This window comes from Loxodonta africana, chromosome 22 (genome assembly GCF_030014295.1).
Source record: "Loxodonta africana isolate mLoxAfr1 chromosome 22, mLoxAfr1.hap2, whole genome shotgun sequence".
Classification (NCBI taxonomy): Eukaryota; Metazoa; Chordata; class Mammalia; order Proboscidea; family Elephantidae; genus Loxodonta; species Loxodonta africana.
The window spans coordinates 58,007,863-58,025,180 of NC_087363.1; the positions used below are offsets into that span (position 1 = coordinate 58,007,863).

The 17,318-nt window shown below is 39.6% G+C and overlaps 1 protein-coding gene across 5 annotated transcripts in view; it reads left to right on the plus strand.

The window, feature by feature from the left end:
- Nucleotides 1–10,502, plus strand: part of PROK2 (prokineticin 2) — a 102,285-nt gene extending 91,783 nt beyond the window's left edge. For 2 of the 5 annotated variants that reach the window (XM_064275015.1, XM_064275014.1), the window contains 2 exons: nucleotides 7,590–7,652; nucleotides 8,924–10,502. In XM_064275015.1, coding sequence (XP_064131085.1) covers nucleotides 7,590–7,652; nucleotides 8,924–9,028 — 168 coding nt within the window. In that variant the 3' untranslated portion in view covers nucleotides 9,029–10,502. The remainder of the gene's footprint in view (nucleotides 1–7,589; nucleotides 7,653–8,923) is intronic. The other 3 variants (XM_023548016.2, XM_003409784.3, XM_023548018.2) reach the window with 2 other exon arrangements.
- The last annotated feature ends 6,816 nt before the right edge of the window (nucleotides 10,503–17,318 follow it).

Below are 17,318 nucleotides of genomic sequence, written 5' to 3' on the forward strand. Positions count from 1 at the left end.
TCTCTCCGTAACTTAACTCAGCAAGGCCTGTATGACATGAAGGCTGGGTAATGTGCTTGAAACTGAAAGTTAGAGATGATGACAGTGAAAACCACCCCTCTCTCCTCGCCCCTTACATTTAAAAAAAAAAAAAATTATCCTCTGTCATCCTGATTTTAGTGATGCTTTTCATCCCATTGCTCCCATGGCGTTAGAAACCTTTTATAAAAATGAACACATAAATTTGCCTAAAGATTATTTGGGACAAAGAGTACGTATTACACTCTATGAAGCTTCATTGCAGAAACCAGGGTGTAGATGTTCTGGAAGAGACTTTTAATATCAGACCCAGCGATAAGGCACAAGTAAGAGGTGACTAAGCTTCATGTTTTTGTCTCAGAAAGTCACAGATGATACAGTTACTCCTGGATCTTAGTTTAAAAGTTGAATATTTTGACTCTGTATCTCCAGGGTGCATTGCTCACAGCCTTAGAGATTGGTGGTATTTAATTACCCAATTTATCATCTATCAGCTCAGCATCACAGTTAGCAGAGCAACACTTCTGAAAAGTTGCTGACAAGAGACAGGACCACCGGATGGCAGGGCTGTACGGGGCTTTTGAGGCTGTATCTGCAGAGGTTACAGACTTGCCTGTCTACAGGGTCCAGGCGGGTTGACACTGTATCAGGAAGGCAGGGCGCGGGAGACCGGGCAGCAGAGAAGTGTGTGGGGCTGGAGAGTCCTTGCCCTTCAGATTAAAACATTTTGAATCACTGTGTGGTCCCATCAAAACCCCCAGAGATGACAGCTTGCAGTGCCTTACTCTAGTACCATCTTCTTGTTTTACCCATCAGTGAAGTGTAGTCTGGAGGCTTCCAAAGATTGGCCCTATGCCAGGAAGCTTGTGAGAGTCAGCTCAGTCTCTTTGCCATGTTCTTGCTCCACATGGTGTTCTCCCATTTTAAAATAGTTAGAATATTTTCAAAGCAGCCTGAATTCCACCTTGTACCTTTTTTTCCACATGTGGTTTAGGGTTTAAAATTGTAATAGAGCCAAACATCTTTACTGAAGTCCATGGTCCCAGATAGCAGTTAATATTTGACATTCTTGGAATGAAGGTAATGAAATAAATTGTGACTTTAGGTTTAGGTCTATGAGATAGAATATAGATTCCAGTTGTCTGTGCCTGTCTGAATTTGCTTTTGGATTTCCTGTGGTCTCCTTGAGAAATAATTGTTATGCTTAAGCCGTTCTTCCTTATGGCTTTACCAAGGGAGACTATACTGCCATTTAAAAATAGCTCTTCCTGCTAGCATAATGATACAAACCCATTGCTGTCGGGTCGATCCTAACTCGTAGCAACCCTGTAGGACAGAGTGGAGCCGCCGCATAGGGTTTCCAAGGAGCAGCTCGTGGTTTCAAACTACCAGCCTTGTAGTTCGCAGCCAATTTCTTAACCACTGTGCCACCAGGGCTCCAGCATAATGATATGGACCTTTTATTCTTGGACATTTTAAGACAAAAAGTTTTAAAACATTATCTGCCTGTGTCAATGCCAAACTTCCCACAAGGCAGTGTAGCTGGCCCCACTGCCTTTGGCACTGCTGTCCATTTTTTCATTGCCCTTATCGAATGAATCATCTTTTGTACTCTGAGCAGCTGTCTCTGAAGTCGTGTTTATACAGTGTTGGTATAACCTTAGAGAGCAGCAGTGCTTCAGAGGTGGAAGTCTCACCTTCCAGGTAGGAAACCCAGGATGGGTTCCCAGCCAGTCCACCTCGGGCACAGCCACCACCCATCTGTCAGTGGAGGCTTGCCTGTTGGTATGATGTTGAACAGGTTTCAGCAGAGCTTCCTGACTAAGACAGACTAGGAAGAAAGGCCTGGCAATGTAGCTCCAAAAATCAGCCAGTGAAAACCCTATGGATCATGAGGGTCTAATCCCGTCATGCGTAGGATTGCCGTGAGTAAGGGAGCCAACCTGACAGCAGCTAACAACCGTGTAACCTAACATCACGGAGCCTGTTTGCTAAAACAACTACTGAGAGGATGACTCAGCCTGTGGAACTATTTCTGTTTTAATAACAATAATAGTCGCTATTTGTCCAAAGCTGTGATGGAGCAGAAACTCTGTGCTAAATGCTATCTATGTATTTCTTCTTTAGTACTCACAACAAGCCTGAGAAGTAGATTTATTCTTGTCAGTATCTGCATATGACAGCATTAAGCCTCAGGGGCTGACTGACCAGGCGAGGTCGCAGAGGTGGTACTGAGAGAACAGACACTGGACTTCCCAGCCCTCTGACACTCCACTGCCATGGGTCTTCATCACTGCACTCTCCTGCCTCCGTGAAGGCAGTGGCTGCCTTTAGTTTGAACACTTTTTAGCCCAGTTGAACCAAAGCTGGTTTGTGTGGGTAAAGAGAGGCAAGATGTTGACTTGGGTGAGTGATGATAGCCCAAAATGAGACTTTGTTTCATCCCATACCTCAGATGAGTTTTCCAAATCTGAGGTGCTTTAAAGAGAACCGAACTCAGTTTCCCAGATGCCTAGTAACTTCTAGCTGAGATTTAGTGCATGGCTAGTTCTGGAAGTAAACAAAATCAATCTCCTTCCATAAATCCGGATGCATTTCTATGGTTTTGTTTTTATCACAGTTTTAATAATGAAATCTTTAATATGGTTTTCATAGTTAAATTAAGGGATAGAAGGACAAAAGTATTTAAAAAATAGTTTCATGTCATGTTTTAATTTTCTCCCTATTCAGATACCCACTTGTGAAATATGTTTCTAGAACTCAGTTTTACAACCTTTCCTGTTGGTTATTTTTCTGTCTTAAAAATACATTTTCATAGATCACTTCAATTACCTATTTTTAGACTAGGCCCCAGAGTTGGTACTTGTTCTAGGTGAAATTAACCCTATTCCAGTAAATAGTTTCTCCCAGAATATCTCTCAAATATATTCTATTTGAAGCAGCTCATGAATTTTTTTTCATAAATATATCCTGGTTAACATTGTATGAAGTACTCAACTCTTCTGAAGTTTAATGGTTCATTTGTAAATGGTAAAAATTTGTAGGTGGAAAAAATGGTGATGCTAGCAAAATTTATTTTAATGTGTTGTGTTCACTATTTTTTTATTTAATGGATTAACTGGTGTGGTCCACAAGAGATTGGTGTTTTAAAAAAGCACAAGTCTGTGAATAAAGACCATACCTGTACAGATTTTAAACTTTCCATTTTGGTTTACCTTGGTCATTAACCTCAAAATTCTGTTTATCTGGGTAAAGTTAACAGTATTTGATGACTCAAATAGGGAACAGAATCAGACAGGAATTGATAACCACTGAGTTCTGTATGGAATCTGCTCAGTTTCCTATTTTATTTCAGATGCATTGTTAACTTGAAGAGTTCATGGTCACTGATAGACTATAATAATTATATAATCTTCAACTTTATATTTTTATAAGAAAAAGATAGAATAAAATACAAATCCGTATAGAAAGAATAGGATATATATTTCGATAACACATTTTAAAGCAAATGTTAATTTTAATAGGTGTTCATTTTTAACAATTAATTTTTGTTTAAGAGCTAAGGAGGAGTTACTGGATTATGTGTCTACAGGTAATACCTTGCTGTTTAAAAAAAAAATACTTGTAATATATTTTATAACTATTCAAAATTTACATAGTAAGTTAGCCATTTCTCTCCCATTCTGATTAACGTTTGGTTTTGGTAGTTTATAATTATGTGTTTAATACTTTTATTGCTTATTATTTTATGAATTTTTTTCCACTTAAACTATTTTGTTTCCTTCAAATAATCTTTTTTTTTACTTTCTATGGGAACGTTTTTAGTACCAGCTTGGGTTTTTTTTTTTGTTTGTTTGCTTTGTTTTGTGTTTTAACCACACTTTAAAACTTGACAAATACATTTTCTTTTTGGAAAATTTTTTGAATAAAAACCTGCATCTTGTTTGTTTAAAATGAATTGAAGATTTTAAAATTATTAGTGGTTTCTACTTTAGAATCAACCTGTAACAAAGCACTGTAAATATACTTACAATTTCAAAATCGAGTATAAATTTTTAAAAATATAACTAAAAAGTTTAATGAGAGATAGGTAGAAGAAAGAGCCCTGGTTGTGTTAAGTAGTTAACTGTACTTAACTGTAGTTAAGTGCTATGGCTGCTAACCAAAAGGTCAGCGATTTGAATCCACCAGCCTGTCCTTGGAAACCCTATGGGGTACTTCTGCTCTGTCCTATAGGGTCACTATGAGTCGGAATAAACTTGACAGCAACAGGTGTGGCTTTTTTTAGGTAGGAGAAAGCATAATAGACTAATTTCCTCATCTTTCCTATCATGGTGTCAAGAGCCACTCTTTAGATTTGCTATATAGGGACAGCATCACAGCTGTCATTATAGGTTCAAATTGGCAAAGAGACTCATAAAACATGAATATGCTTCAATCTAATACCGGGTTTCTTCTCCTTGACACTACTGACATTTTGGGCCAGATGAATCCTTTGTTGTGGGTGGCTGTTCTGTGCATTGTAGTATGTTTAGCAGCCTCCAGGGCCTCTACCCACTAGACGCTAGTAGTGCTTCCTGCCCAGTTGTGAAAATCAAAAATGTCTCCAGACATTGCCAGATGTCCCTCTGGTGGGAAGGTGGAAATTACCCCAGTTGAGCAAACTGGTCTAACACTACTTCAACTTAGCTTTACAGGGCACCATGTAGGAGATCACAGCATCCTCACTGGGAGCTCAGGAGCTACCCAAGTCACAGTTTTGAGCACATGTGGCCACCACAGATGAAAGCCAAGGTGTGCAGGGGCCACCTTGACTCACAGAAGCTGCTGCCTGTATTCCTCACCAATCTTTTATACCCCCTAGTCGCGGGCCCAAGACCTGCATGCCAGCAGCTGCCCAACCCAAGTGCAATTCTACACAACCAGTGAGGCCAACACACCTCTCCCATTGACCGCCATTCTTTGCCAAGGACACAGTGCAATGGGAGGCCCCAGCCATTCTCAGGGCAGCCCAGTCCCGGTGTTAACCTCCTATTCACAAAAGGAAAATAGATAAATAATTGCATTATTTAAAATTGTATGAATATATATATCTACAGCAAAAAAAAAAAAAATTTTAAAGTTACCAAATTAAGATACAATGCAGTCTTTGTAATTATTAAAACCAAAAACTCTGGGAGTATAGGATTTTTAGTTTTTGTTTCATATGTTTCTATACAGTCTGAATTTTTTTTAAACTATGTGCTTTCAGTGAAAAAAGTTATCACAAACCTAGGTATCATTACAAATAAAAAGATAATAGCATCAGAGCTCTCCGTGTCACATAACTAGGCTTTTCTTCACGTTTCCTTCTCTAACATAAGTTAAACATTACATTTCCTTCTTTAACGTAATTGACTCTGTTTTGAGAGAAAACCCAAACAGTGCTTTTGTTTTGCATCAGTACTGTTCTCTCTTTAAAAGTGCTGCAAATGGTTAAGAATCTTGCTTTCTGCAAAGTGCTGGTTGTTCTGCCTTGGTAACTTCTGGGATTTGTTGTTTGGAATTCTAGGCTATTAGAAATTCTGGATTGAGTGTACAGTTAATTCTAAAGTAAACCATCCAGTTTGGGCTGAATCGTTAGCTTCTTGGCTGGATTTGTACATCTGAATGTGCCTCATCTGTGAACTCTTTCTCATGCAGTGGTGACTATTAGATGCCTATTAGGTTGTCACACAATGTATATAGATCTAGAGGTGAATGGGCCAGTCAAGGAATTCACGAGTATCTAGTGGCCTTGGACATTAGGGGCTCACAGATATAAGAGGGAAAGGGAAGCCCCCCAAGGACTGATGCAGCTAAGGACTCTGGGGGACCAAGGGTGAAGCACAAACTGGATCTTGAAAAAGGCACCTGGGTTTGAATGAGGTATAAAGACCTCCAGGTGTAAGCGTTACGTTCAGGTCAGTCAGGCAGATTCAGGTGGGTGCTGATACAGTTTTGGTGCCCTTGATAAGAAAAAGAAAGCAAAGAGATCTTACTTTTGAAAGCTTTACAAAAACATATGATGTGTCAATACATTTCCACGACCCCTCCTAGACCATGGAGGTGCCCATGCAATGAGGGGTGTTAGCATCTTTGGCTTCACAGTAAATCTTTCTTAATCACTCGGGGCTGGTCTATGCTGGGCACGTGCAGGGTGAGGGGCAGCCACACAACCTGAACAGTCATCCCTCTGCCCTCGGGGGTTCACAGACTATGCAAAGGGCAGGAGTGGTGATAAGCATTTAACAGATACTTTCTTGAGCATCTCTTATGTACCAGGCTAAGTGTTATATGCTCATAAAAAAAACAGGCACAGCCCCCTTCTTCAAAGAGTCTGGTCATGGTGGTATTTGAGAAGAGAGCCGTATTTGGCAGAAAATGGGACTGGGTTTGACTGTGAGCACTTTTCCACTTTAGCTGGGTCACCTCAGGCAAGTTATTTCACCTCTAGGGAAGCCACTTACCTCGCCTCAAAACACGGTGAAAATCTCACACACAGGCTTGATGTGAAGCTTTCACAAGGTGTCTCATGAGGTAGCCCATGGAAGGCCATCACTGCTGTTTTTTCTTTTCTGCTGCTTTCAAGGCGCTGGCAGCCGCCCATGTGACAGGCCAGAGAGCGATCGCAGTGTTGTGTGATGCACAAAGCACAAGACTGTAAGCACCACACAGGCACATATTAGTAGCTCATCCATCTGGCTGGTCATCTGTCTCTCATCATCCTGCTTTGTTTATCATTATAACCTCAGCACCTAAAATAGGGCCTTGTGTGAAGGAGACACTCACTAAATACCTGTTGAATGAATGAATAAAAGAAATATGCTTGGTGTTTTCCATCAGTTTGACATGTGGATTATAATTATATCTCAATTACTTCAGGCTCACTTCTCTTGAATATTGCTGTCTGTGCCAGGGTTTCTCAACCTTGGCACTATTGACATCTGGGGCCAGATGATTCCGTCTTGTAGGGGGCTGCCCTGTGCATTGTAGGATGTTCAGCAGTATCCTTGACCTCTACCCACTTGATAGTAGCATGCCCCCAAGTTGTGATAACCAAAAATATCTCTAGACATCGTCACATGTCCTCTGGGGCACAGAGTCACCCTTGGTTGAGACCCACTGGCCTATGCAGTGGTTTTAGGCTTGGTGAGAAGGAAGCTCTCAAAGTCTCTGGGTCAGAACAGGTTATACAGGTCACAGATTATGTCTTCTTATATTGCCCACTTGAAATTGTTGGAGCCATTCCAGCTACACCCACCTCATCTAACATATTCTCAGTGGCAGCAAATGAGCCAACCATCAGAGTACCCTTTGGCACACAGTGACAGAACCATTCTGAGCACAAGTCTCTGTTGCGCTGATGGCCATTGTACCTCTGTGTAGGCTCTGTTGTTGGAGCCTTGAAAGCGACGATGTATCAAAAAGACAAAGAGCCTGGGATGGCTTGGGTAGACCTTGTTCTGCCTGTTCACCACACACATGCCCTACCTTCCTATTACTTCCCTTTCTGCATGTATTGATGTCAGTCATCTCCCTGGCCCTTCCAGAACCAATTGGGAAATGGAAGGCAGGAAAGAAGAAAGAGGAAGAGAAGAAAAAGGAAAAAGGAGGTAAGAGAAGCTGAGCATGGTGCCAACCAAAGACGGGCCCAGAATACTCGGTCTTTATGTATGTTGTGCCATCTGTCCTGTTGTTTCAATCCAAACATAGGGTAGAATGGTTCTGCCACTGTCTGCAGACAGCCATCTTTATGCATAAAGACATCTATTTAGGAGGAATCTAGAAGATGCGTCTCAGACTTTCTCATAAGGGCAAATAATCAGTATTGTGTGTCCCCTTTTAGTGGAATAGGATAGGAAACTAAGATATCAAATAAAGCAGTTAAGTTTGGAAGCAATAAGAACGCTTTCTTCTTCCATGCTTAAACTGTAGAAGGACCCCTGAGTCATGATCTCACATAGCCTGTTGCCCTCACATCACCATGAATCATAGTCAGGTGTCCTCCATTTCATTGACCCTAAAACATCTTCAGGCCTGGGGTTAAATTTTCTCCCTGTAACTTGCAAGGCACAATCTCCAGGGGACACCATTTCCAGGGGAGGGAGAATGACTTTTGCTATCTTTGCCTCTTTTCTGTGTACCTACTTTGCGTGTACTCCACTTGCCGGTGGTACAAAGAGCCACCACGCTGGTGGACCCTCCGCACCCCAACTTAACTGACGGGATAGACTGGGCTCTTGGAAGTAGAAATAGCAGTTGAATGACTCTCAGAATGAAGCCAGCCTTTCACTAGGGTCTTCCTAGGCTGGAGTTTGGCTTGTTCCATTTCTGCAAATCAAGTTTGCCTTCTCCCTAATTTTTCTCTCATTCCTTCTCAGTTTTTTCCTCCAACACTTTGACTCCTTCTGGCACCTGTGTGCAAATGTGTGAAATTTATTTGCTCATTGTTGCAGTTTATATAGATGTGGCCGTATCCATAATTTATGCTCTTCTTGGGGAGTTTCAGTAGCAACGTACTATAAACATAATTAAAATGAGAAAAAGTAAAAGGCAGTGTAGCTTGGTGACTAAAAGTTTGGTCTCTCTGGTCCAACTGCCAGCTAAGCTTCAAGTTCTAGGTATCTGACCTTGGCCAAGTTGCTTAATCCCTCTGTGCCTCAGTCTCTCATCTGTAAAGTGGGTATAACTAAAGTTCTTATTATCCTCATGAGGCGGTTGTAAGGATGGAAAAAGATATGTACAAAGTGCTAAACATATTGCCTGATAAGCAGTTAACAGTCAATAAATATTACCTGTTTTTATTTAAAGAGATTTCTCAAGAATAGTTTGACTTGCTTTTGAGATATTTCTTGGTCTGAATTGGTTTTCCTTTTTGTTTTAGGTTCCATTTTTTGGCCGGAGGATGCATCACACTTGTCCATGTCTGCCGGGCTTGTCCTGTTTACGGACTTCGTTTAGCCGATTTATTTGCTTACCCCGGAAGTAATTGCTGTAGAGTAGAAACGTTAACTGTGAACAGCCACATGATGTCTGTGAAGTCTTTACCTGTGATTGTGCCAAACAAAGAAAATGCCAGAAAGAAATAGTACTTACTTCCTCAACCTTTCCATGTAGCAATTTTATCTCTGATTTTTAAATGATTTTTTTTTAATTGAAAGTAAATTTTAATTTGGGATAGAAATATAAAAAGCAAGGCATGATGGAACCAGTTCTCCTTTCCCTGTTTGTGTTTTGGTTTTGTTTGGCTTTTTTATGCCAATAACTTAGCCCTTTTCACAAAAATGAGGAGAATAAGAATTGGATATTTTGTTACAGAATCTTAACTCCCTAACCTCCCCCCATACGCTCACGCACGCACACACACACACACACACACACACACACACACTGTGATCTCCTGTCTCTCCTCAAAGTTTTTTTAAGACCCGGCCTCATCCTCCTCCATCTCCCTCCCCTACTCCCTGCCATTTTTAAGTGGAGGAGCCGTACCACTGGCAGAATCATTGATGAGAATCAAGCTGTTTGCCTGATGCTTACACGGTGAAAAGAGTGCAGAGCTGAACTAGACACTCTGAACTCTCCTTGTGGAGTGGAGTTGGATGTACGTCTTGATTTTTCCCTTAACTGCCCATCCAGGTGGTCTTCAGGTCACTTGGACTGGTTTGGCTGGTGTGATGGCAGAAAGAATGGAAAGCCAGATTCATTCCTTCTAGATTTCCAGACTTGGCTTTGGCTTTTTTGTTTTTTTTTTTTTAAAGACTTCTTCTCCAAAATGGTACTATGTTTATTTCTTTTTATAGTTTATTTTTTTTTTAAGTCTCATAGTTAAGGATGTTCTAGAAAATGCCGCTTGAAGAGGAAGTATTGATTTTAATCTGGCACGACATTCATTTTAAAATCAGTAATAAATTGTAATTTGAACTTTATTTGTAACCAAAAGGTCTATTGTAATGGATAGCCTGGCATCCTGTCGTTTGTACCTGTATCAATATTGCTGTGTAAAAATTCTGTATCAGAATAATGACAGTACTGTATATCATTTGATTTATTTTAATATTATATCCTTATTTTTGTCACAGTTGTCGTCCGTCTTTATTCCAAGCAGATTTCCCCATAGGCCACATTCTAAAGTGGGTCAAGACAAGAGTTGGTAAAATAGCACTAATAGTATGTGCATTTTCATTTTAAATTCAGGAAAGTTTTGTTTGCATGCATTTTAAGGTAGTGCAAAAATCACCAATGTGTAAATCCAGAAAATCATGACATGCAGAACTGACTGTAATCAGGAATGGACTCGTGGGATTTCTCTGTGTTGATTCAACAAACCATTATGGAGCATTTATTGGGGTGGTCAGGCAGGGTGCTAGGTGCTAGCCGTTCAGCAATGCCAATACCATCTGGCCTTGATGATCCCACAGATATTGTAAATGGATTCAATGTCGCAAATAAACAATTTATTAAATGTGTTTAACTGACTAAATTTGACCATGCCAGCCTACCAAGAGTTCCCCCCCTCAAAAATTGTCCATTTTGTAGTAATTTACTCAGCCGGGCTCACAGTTGCACGTTGTATATACTTGTATCCCTTGGGCTCCCCTGTACCAGAAATGTATGGGACTTGGCTGTACTAATTACCATACTTGGCCATAGAAGTATTATTTTTTGTTCAGTTTAGTTTGTGTTTAATCATCCCTCAGTGAGTTTGTTGAAAAAAAAAAAAATGAGACTTCAGCATGTAGAATTATGGGTAAAGAACCAGGCAGTTCAGCAATTTTTCAAGCAATGTTCGCTACATGCTTTTTCTAAACTGATCGCAACCTAATTGGATCAAGCATTCATTTTCATCTAAGTCAAAAACATAGCCAATTCTTATCAATTTTGCTTTTATCTGTATTCCAAACCAATTTTTAAAAGTTACTCCATAAAGTAGTAAACCGTTACACTCAGCCAAGGGAACAGATTTGTACAGTTTGTATAGAAAATTTAGAGCTGTACCCACTGACTCACTCCCATCCAAAGAAAGGCAGAACTTTGTACTTTATTTTTCATTTATTATTGTTTTTACTGAGGAATAATTTATACATGGTATAAAATTCCCCCCTTTCTAGTATACCTATTTGGTTGTTATTTTTTAATGTTTTTTCCAGAATTAGTACCTTTCAAATAATTGTTTCAAAAAACTTGTAATTACGCTTCATGGAGATCCTTTAAAATAATTTCATGTAGAGTACACAAAGCCATGGACTGGAAAGGTGTGGTGCTGTTTCTTCCAGTCCCTAGGATGTTCTTTCACTGCCTCTGGGAATCCGTAAGGCAGGAATTTTCTACAAGTTAAGGTAAGGTGAGAATTTACACAGGAATAGCTAACTCCACAGCTCCTTTGATGTAAATATTGTGAAGCTGAGGACTGTGATTCTCTCCGTTCTGTGGTCAGAAGCCTAATGATCCAACTTAAGGAGGCCTTTGGATTTTCTGGCCAACATTGCCTTTCACAAAAATGACCATTTCTGACTTTACCCTCTTTTAAAAAAAGCAACTTTTTTTTTCTTTTACATAGAAAAGTTTATGCCAGAATGATTTCCTTACAAGCCCTCATACCTAACTGCAGATCTCCATCCTTCCAAGGTGCTTCCAGAAGCCTTGTCAGAGCCTCCCTAAGTCAGTCCAGTCAGAGATCTCAGAAACGACTTTTCCTCTTTCAGTGGTTTTAGAATCACAAATCTCACCCCACTCTTTTCTAACTCCATTTTTTTGTTTTTGTTTTTTCTCTTTGTTTCTTTTTTTTTTTTAACTTTTATTGAGCTTCAAGTGAACGTTTACAAATCAAGTCAGACTGTCACATATAAGTTTATATACACCTTACTCCATACTCCCACTTGCTCTCCCCCTAATGAGTCAGCCCTTCCAGTCTCTCCTTTCGTGACAATTTTTCCAGCTTCCAACTCTCTCTATCCTCCCATCCCCCCTCCAGACAGGAGATGCCAGCACAGTCTCAAGTGTCCACCTGATATAAATAGCTCACTCTTCATCAGCATCTCTCTCCTACGCACTGTCCAGTCCCTTTCATGTCTGATGATCTAACTCCATTTTTTGAAGATGAAAGTTGGGGACCATTTTAATTTTAAAAACAGGCTATTTTTGGTATTCAGTGAGGATCATTGTCTAAAATTAACTGGCAGCCTTCTGTGATCTTCCTGTCTTCACCCTGTGGCCATGTACTTGAGGTAGTAGCCTCAGAATGAATATTTCTTCCATTCTCTAAGAATTTTTGTCTAATTTGTTAATTCTCAGTTCTCTCACATTTCTGTTGTTGCTGGGCCTGGAGCAACCCCAGGCACAACGGGACTGGACTGTCGTGACCCACAGGGTTTCCACTGGCTGATTTTCAGAAGCTGAGCTTTCCTTCTATTCTGTCTTAGTCTGGAAGCTCTGCTGAAGCCTGTTCAGCATCACAGCAACGTGCAAGCCTCCTCTGACAGGTGACAGGTGTGCTTGACGTATATTGGCCAGGGATGAAACCTGCTTGCCCTCATGGAAGACAAGAGTTCTACCACTGAACCACCACTGCTCTCGTTAGGGAGAACTGTATTTTTTTTTTTCCAGTTTTTTTTTAATGTATCCCAAAAATGACTTTTAATATAATCCTTAAAAAAAAAAAAAAAAAAAACTTGCTAACCCCCTATCATAATATTGGAAACCCTGGTGGCATAGTGGTTAACAGCTATAGCTGCTAACCAAAAGGTCAGCAGTTCAAATCCACAAGGTGCTCCCTGGAAACTCTACAGGGCAGTTCTACTCTGTCCTATAGGGTCGCTATGAGTCGGAATCAACTTGATGGCAAGGGGTTATTATGGGTTACGGCATATTAATAAAAAAATGGCACCCCTAAATTTGGGAAATGTGTTATGGGGTACTGTTCGTTCATCATAGGCTGTTTAACAGCATCCCCGGCCACTACCCATTAGATAACAGTAACCCCCCACCCCAAGCTGACAATCAAAAATGTCTCCAGACAACAGCAAATGCCCCCTTTGAGAACCTTGCTTTGGTCTTAAGATATTTTGTGTCTGCTTGACATTATTTAATGATAAATTTTTATATCAGTATCAAAAGTTGAAATGACAGTATTAAAAAAAAATTTTATCTCCAAATGGTGCTTTGCAAAACTGATATCCTAAAACAAGTTTTTAAACGAAGAGCTGTCATTTTGCGTTCAAAGTAGTGGAAAGGTAAACATCTGATACAGTTTACATATTTAATCAAAGAAATATCAATTATATGTTAGCTCCTTAGTTCACTGTTTTCAAGGAAGAAATTTTTATAAAAAGACACTTTAAATTAAAACTTAAACCAAAGGCTTAGGTAAAATAAATTCAATCATAAATGAGTGATTTCACATCTTTCAAGTGTACTTTTAAGCAAATTTCCACATTGTTTAAATCCAAATTTTTATCATCCAAATTAAAATGTAGTGTGATTTATGAAAAGATATTGCAGAAACTCAAAGGCTTTACAAGAATTGGGGGAACTGTGTTTTAGCAGGTAGAGTTGAATAATTGCAGAGAAGCTTCATAAACTGAATTTCCTCAGTGTGACTGAGAACGGGCTATTCCCTGTGGACAACACTGAGGCTGGCATGAACATATTTGGTTCATTCTCAAAAACTAGCAAAAAAAAAACCTTTATTACAGAAATTTTTAAACATGAAAGTAACAAAATTGTATAATGAACCCTCCTCTGTCCATCATTCAGTATCCCATGAACAGTTACCATCTAAGTGTCCATCTTGTTCCATTTCTACTTCCCCACCCACTCAGAGACTGCACGTAGCAGCTGCCCTTGGCTAGATGTGGCTATGTGACTACATTCTTAGCAACGAAACATGAACACAAGTTATGGGCTTCACTTTCTTTTTTAAAATTTCTTTATTGTGCTTTAAGGGAAAGTTTACAAATCAAGTCAGTCTCTCATACAAAAATTTATATGCACCTTGCTGTATGCTCCTACTTGCTCTCCCCCTGATGAGACAGTACACTCCCCCTCTCCACCCTGTGTTCCTGAGTCCATTCAGCCGGCTTCTGTCTCCCTCTGTCTTCTCATCTCCCCTCCAGACAGGAGGTGCTCACATAGTGTCATGTGTCTACTTGAGCCAAGAAGCTCACTTCTCACCAGTATCATTTTCTATCTTATATTCCAGTCCAATCCCTGTCTGAAGAGTTGGCTTTGGGAATGATTCCTGTCTTGGGCTAACAGAAGGTCTGGGGACCATGACCTCCGGGGTCCCTCTAGTCTCAGTCAGACCATTAAGCCTGGTCTTTTTATGAGAATTTGAGGTCTGCATCCCACTGTGCTGTTCCCTCAGGGATTCTCTGTTGTGTTCCCTGTCAGGGCAGTGTTCGGTTGTAGCCGGGCACCATCTAGTTCTTCTGGTCTCAGGCTTACAGAGTCTCTGGTTTATGTGGCCCTTTCTGTCTCTTGGGCTCATAATTACATTGTGTCTTTGATATTCTTCATTCTCCTTTGCTCCAGCTGGGTTGAGGCCAATTGATACATCTTAGATGGTCGCTTGCTAGCATTTAATATCCCAGACACCGCTCTCCAAAGTATGATGCAGAATGTTTTTGTAATATATTTTATTATGCCAATTGACCTAGATGTCCCCTTGAAACCATGGTCCCAAAAGCCCAGCTCCTGCTATGCTGGCCTTCAAAGTATTTGGTTTATTCAGGAAACTGCTTTCGGTTTAGTCCAATTGTGCTGACCTCTCCTGTATTGTGTGTTGTCTTCCCCTTCACCTAAAATAGTCCTGGTCTACTATCTAATTAGTGAATGCCCCTCTCCCTCCCTCCCTCCCTCCCCACTCTCATAAACATCAAAGAATATTTTCTTCTCTGTTTAAACTATTTCTTGAGTTCTTATAATAGTGGTCTCATAAATATTTGTTCTTTTTCAACTAATTTCACTCCACAGAGTGCCTTCCAGATTCTTCCACATTGTGAAATGTTTCACAGATTCATCATTGTTCTTTACCGATGTGTAGTATTTCATTGTGTGAATATACCACAATTTATTTATCCATTCATCCATTGATAGGCACCTTGCATACTTTCATCTTTCTGCTATTGTAAACAGTGCTGCAATGAACATAGGTATGCATATATCTGTTCATGTAAAGGCTCTTATTTCTCTAGGATATATTCCAAGGGGTGTGAATGCTGGATTGTATGGTAGTTCTATCTTTTTAGGGAATTACCAAATCGATTTCCAAAGTGGTTGTACCATTTTACATTCCCACTGGCAGTGTATAAGTGTTCCAGTCTCTCCACCACCTCTCCAACATTTATTATTTTGTGTTTTTTGGATTAATGCCAGCCTTGTTGGAGTGAGATAGAATCTTCTTGTGATTTCGATTTGCATTTCTCTAATGGCTAACGATTGTGAGCATTTCCTCATGTATCTGTTAGCTACCTGAATGTCTTCTTTAGTGAAGTGCCTGTTCATATCCTTTGCCCATTTTTTAGTTGGGTTATTTGTCTTTTTGTAGTTGAGTTTTTGCACTATCATGTAGATTTTAGAGATCAGATGCTGATCAGAAATGTCATAGCTAAAAACTTTTTCCCAGTCTTTAGGTAATCTTTTCACTCTTTTAGTGAAATCTTTGGACAAACAAAAGTGATTTTTCGGAGCTCCCGGTTATCTAGTTTCTCTTCTGCATTGTTAGTTATGTTTTGTATACTGTTTATGCCGTGTATTAGGGCTCCTAGTGTTGTCTCTGTTTTTTCTTCCATGATCTTTATCGCTTTAGATTTTATATTTAGGTCTCTGATAGATTTTGAGTTAGTTTTGTGCATGGTGTGATGCATGGGTCTTGTTTCATTTTTTTGCAGATGGATATCCAGTTATGCCAGCACTGTTTGTTAAAAAGACTGTCTTTCCCCCATTTAACTGACTTTGGGCCTTTGTCGAATATCGGCTGCTCATATGTGGATAGATGTATATCTGGATTCTCAATTCTGTTCCATTGGTCCATGTATCTGTTGTCGTACAAGTTCCAGGCTGTTTTGACCACTGTAGCAGTATAATAGGTTCTAAAATCAGATAGTGTGAGGCCTCCCACTTTGTTAACTGTTCTCTGAAAGTTTGGTAGAACTCTGCAGTGAAGCTGTCTGGGCCAGGGCTTTTTTTGTTCTGTTACAAGACAAGAGTGTTTTAACTACCTTTTCAATCTCTTCTTTTGTTGCGGGTTTATTTAGTTGTTCTACCTCTGTGTTAGTTTAGGAAGGTAGTATATTTCTAGAAATTCATCCATTTTTTCTAGGTTTTCAGATTTGTTAGAGTACAATTTTTCTTAGTAATCTGATATGATTCTTTTAATTTCATTTGTGTCTGTTCTGATATTGCCCATCTCATCTCTTATTCATATTATTTGCTTCCTCTCCTGTTTTTCCTTTGTCACTTTGGCCAATGGTTTATGAGTTTTGTTAATTTTTTCAAAAAACCAGCTTTTGGTCTTAACTCTTTCAATTGTTTTTCTGTTCTCTAATTCATTTAATTCTGCTCTAAATTTTATTATTTGCTTTCAAAAAAAAAATTTTTTTTTCCAGTGCCTGAGGGTTTCCTTTGTTGCTGTCTTTCTATTTGTTCAAGTTATAGTGATAATTCTTTGATTTTGGCCCTGTCTTCTTTTTGTATGTGTGCATTTTTTGATATAAATTGACCTCTGAGCACTGCTTTCACTGTGTCCCAAAGGTTCTGTTAGGAAGCGTTTTCATTCTTATTGGATTCTATTAATTTCTTTATTCCATCCTTAATGTCTTCTATAATCCAGTCTTCTTTGAGCAGGGTATTGTTCAGTTTCCAAGTATTTCATTTCTTTTCCTTGCTTTTTCTGTTATTGATTTCTACTTTTATGGCCTTATGGTCAGAGAAGGTGCTTTGTAATATTTCAATGTTTTGGTTTCTGCTAAGGCTTGCTTTATGACCTAATATGTGGTCTATTCTAGGGAATGTTCTATGTGCACTAGAAAAGAAAGTATACTTAGTTGCTGTTGGGTGGAGTGTTCTGTATATGTCTATGAGGTCAAGTTGGTTGATTGTGGCATTTAGGTCTTCCGTGTCTTTATCGAGCTTCTTTCTGGATGTCCTGTCCTTCACCGAAAGCGGTGTGTTGAAGTCTCCTACTATTATTGTGGAGCTGTCTATCACATTTTTCAATGCTGTTAGAATTTGTTTTATGTATCTTGAAGCCCTGTTATTGGGTGCATAAATATTTAATA